Consider the following 9,314-nt stretch of genomic DNA (forward strand, 5'->3'; position numbering starts at 1 on the left):
TGGGAATATTCAAACCTCAAAATTTTAGGCTTTCAAAAAAAAAAGAAGTAGGAATTTACAATTAAATACAAAGACCATTAAGACACAATTAAGACACAAACCTAATCAATCCCTTTCAGCCCTTGGAAATTATTGATTAAAGGAAAAAACAACATCTTTAGATTCTTTACTAGAAGATTAACCACAGACAGTGAATTTTATTTGCATGATCTTACCATTTATATTGCTTACCTATTCTAATGAGGATTGGCATTGTTGGCAAATAATCTACTACATTCGAATATTAACCCTTACCTTTCTTACTTTGCTTGGCTTCCTCTTTTTGTACAGGTGGTTCAGATGGCTTCTGGGGGACTGGTTTTTCTAGGATAACTCCAACCTTAGAGCCAGTGTCAGATCCACTTCCTGGTTCAGCTGAAGCTTCAGCAGCTTCATCTTCTTTAAGTGGACTCTTTCCCACCTCTGTGGAGAATAAGGGATTTTTACTCACTGGCAGGGATTAGTAAGGATAATTCCTTAGAAATTTCATATCCTTGGAACTTCTGGGACTCTCATTTTTCTGAAAATGACTTACAGAATCCCTTTTCAAAATATCTGAAAAGTCACTATTTGAGTTAAATAGTATATCACTTTTATTCACCTGACATTATGTTTTTGATTGATTGGCACTCAAATTCCACTTATTTAGAGGATTTTATTTTACTTATTGGTGGCATCTTTTTCTGTCTGTTAACATAATGTCACCAACAGTTTTCCTTCAGTATTCAGCCTGTCTTCCTGTTTTGGATCCATCAGCTCTAACCCTCTTATGAAATTCTAGCTACATGTGGTGCTCCTAAGAATGTATTACTAAAATAGGTGGGGAAGGTTTAAAAAAAAACATTCAGTAAGTCAAGAAGCTACTCTGAATAAATCAAGGAAACATGTAACTAAGACAAATGAATAATATTCCAGGCATTAATTTGAAATTCATTTTAAAAATTATTTAACTATTAGTGTAAATATGATAAAATGGAGCATGATTCAGCAGTGAAAAGATTAACATAACAAAAGTTTCAGAAAATTGTATGTGTCAAGGATGTTAGTTATAATAATTCAAAATGATAGAAAAAAGGAAAAATCATTTATATATGGATTTTATATGGGAATATTCAAACCTCAAAATTTTAGGCTTTGAAAAAAAAAAGAAGTAGGAATTTACAATTAAATACAAAGACCATTAAGACACAATTAAGACACAAATCTAAGCAATCCCTTTCAGCCCTTGGGGAAATTGATACACTGATTAAAGGAGAAAATGACAACATCTTGTAGATTCTGGTTACTGAGAAGATTAATCACAGACAGTGAATTTTGTTATTGCATGATCTTACCATTTATATTGCTTACCTATTCTAATGAGGATTGGCATGTAAGAAATTGAGCAAATAATCTACGTACAGTAAATCCAGAATATTAACCCCTACCTTTCTTACTTTGTGTGGCTTCCTCGTTGTCTACAGGTGGTTCAGATGGCTTCTTGGGGACTGGTTTTTCTAGGACAACTCCAACCTTAGAGCCAGTGTCAGATCCACTTCCTGGTTCAGCTGAAGCTTCAGCAGCTTCATCTTCTTTTAGTGGACTCTTTCCCACCTCTGTGGAGAATAAGGGATTTTTACTCACTGGCAGGGATTAGTAAGGATAATTCCTTAGAAATTTCATATCCTTGGAACTTCTGGGACTCTCATTTTTCTGAAAATGACTTACAGAATCCCTTTTCAAAATATCTGAAAGTCACTATTTGAGTTAAATAGTATATCACTTTTATTCACCTGACATTATGTTTTTGATTGATTGGCACTCAAATTCCACTTATTTAGAGGATTTTATTTTACTTATTGGTGGCATCTTTTTCTATCTGTTAACATAATGTCACCAACAGCAGTTTGCCTTCAGTATTCAGCCTGTCTTCCTGTTTGGGACCATCAGCTCTAACCCTCTTATGAAATTCTAGCTACATGTGGTGCTCCTAAGAATGTATTACTAAAATAGGTGGGGAAGGTTTAAAAAAAACATTCAGTAAGTCAAGAAGCTACTCTGAATAAATCAAGGAAACATGTAACTAAGACAAATGAATAATATTCCAGGCATTAATTTGAAATTCATTTTAAAAATTATTTAACTATTAGTGTAAATATGATAAAATGGAGCATGATTCAGCAGTGAAAAGATTAACATAACAAAAGTTTCAGGAAATTGTATGTGTCAAGGATGTTAGTTATAATAATTCAAAATGATAGAAAAAAGGAAAAATCATTTATATATGGATTTTATATGGGAATATTCAATCCTCAAAATTTTAGGCTTTGAAAAAAAAAAAGTAGGAATTTACAATTAAATACAAAGACCATTAAGACACAATTAAGACACAAACCTAATCAATCCCTTTCAGCCCTTGGGGAAATTGATACACTGATTAAAGGAGAAAATGACAACATCTTGTAGATTCTGGTTACTGAGAAGATTAATCACAGACAGTGAATTTTGTTATTGCATGATTTTACCATTTATATTGCTTACCTATTCTAATGAGGATTGGCATGTAAGAAATTGAGCAAATAATCTACGTACAGTAAATCCAGAATATTAACCCCTACCTTTCTTACTTTGTGTGGCTTCCTCTTTGTCTACAGGTGGTTCAGATGGCTTCTTGGCGACTGGTTTTTCTAGGACAACTCCAACCTTAGAGCCAGTGTCAGATCCACTTCCTGGTTCAGCTGAAGCTTCAGCAGCTTCATCTTCTTTTAGTGGACTCTTTCCCACCTCTGTGGAGAATAAGGGATTTTTACTCACTGGCAGGGATTAGTAAGGATAATTTCTTGGAAATTTCATATCCTTGGAACTTCTGTGATTCTCATTTTTCTGAGAATGACTTACAGAATCCCTTTTCAAAACATCTGAAAAGTAACTATTTGAGTTAAATAGTATATCACTTTTAATCACCTGACATTATGTTTTTGATTGGTTGGCACTCCACTTATTCAGAGGATTTTATTTTGCTTATTTGTGGCGTCTTTTTCCATCTGTTAACAGAAACTCACCAAGAGCAGTTTGCCTTCAGTATTCAGTCTGTCTTCCTGTTTTTGGACCATCAGTTCTAATACTTTTTTTATTAGCTTTTTATTGATAGAAAATATTTGTGGGTACATTTTCTTTTTATTTTCTTTTATTTTTTATATAACTTTTTCTTGATAGAATATATGCCTGGGTAATTTTTTTAAAAACATTATCCCTTGTACTCACTTCTGTTCCGACTTTTCCCTTCCCTCCCTCTACCCCCTCCCTAGATGGAAGCAGTCTTATACATGTTAAATATGTTATAATATATCCTAGATACAATATATATGTGCAGAACCAAATAGTTGTCTTGTTGCACAGGGAGAATTGGATTCAGAAGATAAAAATAACCTAGGAAGAAAAACGAAAATGCAAAGAGTTTATATTCCTTTCCCAGTGTTCCTTCTTTGGGTGTGGCTGCATCTGTCTATCATTGATCAATTGGAACTGAGTTAAATCTTCTCTTTGTTGAAGATAACCACTTCCATCAGAATACATCCTCATATACTATCATTGTTGAAGTATATAATGATCTCCTGGTTCTGCTCATTTCACTTAGCATCAATTGATGTAAGTCTCTCCAAGCCTCTCTGTGTTCATCCTGCTGACCATTTCTTACAGAACAATAATATTCCACAACATTCATATACCACAATTTATCCAACCATTCTCCAATTGAAGGGCATTCATTCATTTTCCAGTTTCTAGCCATTACAAAAAGGGCTGCCACAAGCATTCTTACACATACTGGCCTCTTTCCCTTCTTTAAGATCTCTTTGGGATATAAGCCCAGTAGTAAGACTACTGGATCAAAGGATATGCAAAGATTTATAACTTTTTGAGCACAGTTCCAAATTGTTGTCCAGAATAATTGGATCCATTAACAACTTCAACAACAATGGATCAAAGTCCCAGTTTTCCCACATCCCCTCTAATTTGTCATTATCTTTTCCAGTCGTCTTAGCCAATCTGACAAGTGTGTAGTGGTATCTCAGAGTTGTTTTAATTTGCAGTTCACTGATCAATAATGATTTGGGAGACCTTTTCATACAACTCGAAATAGTTTCAATTTGATCATCTGAAAATTGTTTTTCATAGCCTTTGACCATTTATCAATTGGAGAATGGCTAGAGGCTATTCTCTATATATTTTGGAAATGAGACCTTTATCAGAACCTTTAACTGTAAAAATGCTTTCCCAGTTTATTGCTTCCCTTTTAATCTTGTCTCTATTATTTTTGTCTGTACAAAAGTTTTTAATTTGATAATATTTGATATAATCAAAGTTTTCTATTTTGTGATTAATAATGATCTCTACTTCTTTGGTCACAAATTCCTTACTCCTCCACAAGTCTGAGAGATAATCTATCCTATGTTCTTCTAATTTCTTTATAATCTTGATCTTTACCTAAATCATGAACCTATTTTGATCTTGTTTTAAGTGTGAGTCCATACCTACCTTCTGCCACATTAATTTACAATTTTCCCAGCAGTTTTTATCAAATAGTGAATTCTTATCCCAAAAGTAGGGGTCTTTGGCTTTGTCAATCATTAGATTGCTAGAGTTATTGAGTATCTTGTCCTGCGAACCTAACATATTCCACTGTCAACAAGTCTATTTCTTAGCCAATCGCAAATGGCATTTTGTGACTGCTGCTTTTTGATATAGTTTTAGGTCAGGTACATGTTCATTTGATTTTTTTTCATTACTTCCCTTGAAATTTTTGACCTTTTGTTCTTCCAGATGATTTTTATTGTTATTTTGTCTAGGTCATTAAAATAGTTTCTTGGGAGTCTGATTGGTATAACACTAAATAAGAAGTTTAATTTAGGTAGTGTGGTCATTTTTATTATATTCATTGAACTTATACAAGAACACTTCATATTTCTCCAAATGTTTAGATCTGACTTATTTGTGTGGAATGTGTTTTGTATTTTTGCTCATATACTTCCTAACTTTCCTTTGGCAGAGAGATTCCCAAATATTTTATACTTTCGACAGTTATTTTAAATGTAATTTCTCGTTGCATCTCTTGCTGTTGGATTTTGTTAGTGATGTATAAAAATGCTGAGGATTTATATGGATTAATTTTGTATCCTGCAACTTTGCTAAAGTTGTGGATTCTTTCTAACAGCTTTTTAGTAGAATCTGTGAGGTCCTCTAAGAATATATCATATTATCTGCCAAAAGTGACAACTTGGTTTCCATATTACCTACTCTAATTCCTTTAATCCCTTTTTCATCTCTTATTGCTGAAGCTAGCATTTCTAATACAATATTGAATAGTAATGATGATAGTGGGCAATCTTGTTTCACTCCTGATTTTATTGGGAAAGGTCGGAGTTTATCACCATTAAATAGGATGCTTCCTGATGGTTTTGAGTAAATGCTACTGACTATTTTAAGGATAAATTGATTTTTTCTATACTTTCTAGTGTTTTTAATATGAATGGGTGTTGGATTGTATCAAATGCTTTTGCTGCATCTATTGAGGTATATGTTTTTTCTTAGTTTGGTTATTAATAGAGTCAATTATGTTAATAGTTTTTTTTTAATAGTTTTTAATAGCTGATATTGAATCAGCCCTGCATTTCTGGTATAAATCCTACTTGGCCATGGTGGATGATCCTGGGGATGATTTTCTGTAATCTTTTTGCTATTATTTTATTTTAGATTTTTGCATCAATGTTTATTAGGGAGATTGGTCTATAATTTTCTTTCTCTGTTTTCGACCTACTGGGTTTTAGGTATCACTACCATGTCTGTATTATAAAAGGATTTGGTAGGATTCTTTCAATTCCTATTTTTCAAATATTTTATATGGCATTGAAATTTGTTTGGTAGAATTCACATGCAAATCTATCTGGTCCTGAGGATTTTTATTAACTTGTTTTATTACTTTTTCTAAAATGGGATTGTTTAACCAACTTACTTTTTCTTCTGTTAATCTGGGCAAGTTATATTTTTGAACGTATTCATCCATTTCTTTTAAGTTATCAAATTTATTGGTGTAAATTTGGGCTAAGTAACTCCTAATTGTTCTAATTTCCTTTTCATTAGTGGCCAATTCTCTCTTTCCATTTTTCAGGCTAACAATTTGATTTTCCTCTTTCCTTTTTCTAATCCAATTTACCAAGGTTCTCTATTTTTGTTTTTTTTTCAAAGACCCAACTCAGTTTTATTAATTCAATAGTTATTTTTCTTACTTTCAATTTTATTAATCTCTCCTTTTATTTTTAGAATTTCAAGTTTAGTGTTTGACTGGGAATTTTGAGTTTGGTCTTTTTCTAGCTCTTTTAGTTGAAAGCCTAATTCATCGATTTTCTCTTTCTTTATGTAAGTAAGCCTCTACAGATATACAATTTCTGCTTATTTCCGCTTTGGCTGCAAAATAAACAAAAACACAAACAAAACACAACTGCAGTCTGCTTTTGGGGCAGTGTGATATCCAAAAATGAACATGTGGTACAGCAATACCTTTATTTATGTGTCTCACTGTGCTCAAAATTAGCTTGAGATAGTGCTGAGTCCCTTCTGGTGGTGGGTGGATATGGCCAGTTCCTGAGAGGCACCAACATTTTGGGGTCACAATCTTTACCCTCATTGTTTATAGCTCCTCTGCTGATGCACTGGCATGCTGCCAGAGGAGAGCCTGAAAACCCTTTTGTGTTAAAAAATTTTTCTCCCAACCAAATTTGTGCTTTGGAAAATTCCCCCAACCCCCCAAAACCCCCCTTTTCCCTTTCCCAAAGGTTTTCCCCTTTTGCTCAAGCCTTTTGGGCTTGAAAAAAAAAAAAAACTGGGGGGCAAACTTGGGCCCGGGTTTGGGAAATTTTGGGGCTTTTGTGGGGCGAAGCAAAAATTGGGGAAAAAAAAAAAAGAAAAGAAAAGAAAATCCAAAACATGAAAAAACAGGATTTTCGGCAATTTGAAATTATTTTTAAAATTATTTAATAAAGGTAGTTTTGATAAAATTAATTTTTGTGAAAAAAAAAAAAAATTTAAAAAGTATGTAAAGGAGTTAGAAAATTAAAATGTGTAAAAAGGAAAAATCTTTTAAGGTTTTATTAAAATTCCCTTTGAAAAAATAAAAGAATGAATTTCAAAAATAAAAGTTGGAAATTAAATCAAAAACTTAATTAGTCATTTCGTTTAAATTCAAGAAAAGGAGAAAATCACAAACCTTTAGATTCTGGTCTACTGAAGATTAACCACAGACAGTAATTTTATTTTGCATGACTTTCCATTTATTTTCACTAATGAGAACTGGCATGTAAGAAATTGAGCAAATAATCTACTTATAGTAAATCCATAATATTAACCCCTACCGTTCTTACTTTGTTTGGCTTCCTCTTTTTGTACAGGTGGTTCAGATGGCTTCTTGGGGACTGGTTTTTCTAGGACAACTCCAAACTTAGAACCAGTGTCAGATCCAATTCCTTGTTCAGCTGAAGCTTCAGCAGCTTCATCTTCTTTTAGTGGACTCTTTCTCACCTCTGTGGAGAATAAGGGATTTTTACTCACTGGCGGTTAGTAAGGATAATTCCTTAAAATTTTATCCTTGGAACTTCGTGACCTCATTTTCTGACAATGAAATAATCCCTTTTCAAAAATCTAAAATAATCTTTGGATTGTATATCACTTTTATTCACCTGACATCATTATTTTTTGGATAGGTTGGCACTCAAATTCCACTTATTCAGACGATTTTATTTTGCTTATTTGTGGCATCTTTTTCTATCTGTTAACATATGAAAAACTCACCAACTTTACCTTCAGTATTCAGTATTCAGCCTGTCTTCCTATTTTTGGACCCTCAGCTCTATCCCTTTTATGAAATTCTATCCCCATATGGAGTTCCAAAGAATGTATTATTAAAAAGTTGAGGAAAGGTGTTTTGTTTAAAACCTTTTGTTCTTAAAATACATATTTCATTTCTATTAAAATAATTAATCTTAATTAAATATAAGGTGTATAGTTAAAATTCCCTTCAACATATATAATTTATCATTTATGGAAAATCAAGTTATTTACAGAGATATTGATGATAAATCTCAGAAAATAAATTTTTGATTTGAAGTGTTACTTATTTTATGACATAAAATTAGTTTCTTATGCATCAGTCTAAAAAAACTTAACAAAATTTATACTACACTATGCTTTAAAGTTAGTTACCTTAAGTATGTATAAGTCTACTCAAGTAGTAAGAAATTGAAGAAAGATTAGAATTTTAAAGTTGAAATCCCTAATAGCATAAAAGAAATTTGAGCATTTTAACTAACTTGCTTATTAACATTTTATTGACAATAGCTAAAAAGTCATTAATAATCTTCTTTCTAGATTGAAGCAACTTGCCTAATATGTTTCTTACCTTTATATTTTGTAAATAGTTTTCTCCCCTCATTCATGTGCACAGAATTTCCTTATTAGGGAAGAAAAAATGATTCAATTGCTATGGAAAGGTGGATCACATGTAACTGTTTAATTTCCAGGAGACAGGGATAGCCTATAGGATGCTAGAGTTGACCCACATTTGTTCTTGTGTGTATATTCTGTGTGGGCATCATTGAAAGTCTGGCAATAAAGAGATGATTTTTTTTTGTACCTCAGAAATGAACAAAGTAGACAGTATATAACTTAGACAAGATGAAGAGATGAAGTCACCCTCAGTCCCTCATTTTCCAGAACATCTAGACCAATGAACTCATGGGACCTTGGGGTTAGTGAATCTTTATACATAATTCCTTTTGTTATTATTTTATATTGGATCTGTATTTCCATTTATGAAAAATTCAGAAAAAGAAATGGGTATTTTGTCTAAGCTGAGTAAACCTTGGGATGGATTACAGTGTCACGTACATAGCAGTAGGTACTCTGTGACATTAGTTGATCATGTTTGTAATTAATATACCTTTCAAAGAAATTAACAAATTGATGTATTGGAAATAAATTGTCAGGAAAACTAGTAAACTCCAGAAAAGCTTTATGGAGTTTGCATATGAGAAAGTTTGTCAAGGAAGAGAGAGAGTTCACCAGATCGCCTGAAAGGACACTGGGCAGTACAACATATAGAAAAATGACCAAAATAGTTTGGCTGAAAATATTATTACAAATAATATGAAGTAAGGCTGCAAAGCTTAGTTAGAGTCCTTTCTCTTTGTATTTCCTCCTATGGTCACCTCATTTTAACATCTTTAACTCTTCCCAAATGGGAACAA

General features: G+C 32.6%; 1 protein-coding gene across 1 annotated transcript; it reads right to left on the bottom strand.

Moving 5' to 3' along the window:
- Positions 1-283: 283 nt before the first annotated feature.
- Positions 284-7,619, bottom strand: LOC116420412 (neurofilament medium polypeptide-like; the record flags this gene model as incomplete). The annotated part of the gene is made up of 4 exons (XM_031945292.1): positions 284-462; positions 1,476-1,634; positions 2,637-2,804; positions 7,425-7,619. Coding segments are annotated over 4 exons (701 nt in total), but the record flags the coding sequence as incomplete, so codon positions are not given.
- Positions 7,620-9,314: the final 1,695 nt, after the last annotated feature.

The sequence above is a fragment of the Sarcophilus harrisii genome, unplaced genomic scaffold (genome assembly GCF_902635505.1).
Source record: "Sarcophilus harrisii unplaced genomic scaffold, mSarHar1.11, whole genome shotgun sequence".
NCBI lineage: Eukaryota > Metazoa > Chordata > Mammalia > Dasyuromorphia > Dasyuridae > Sarcophilus > Sarcophilus harrisii.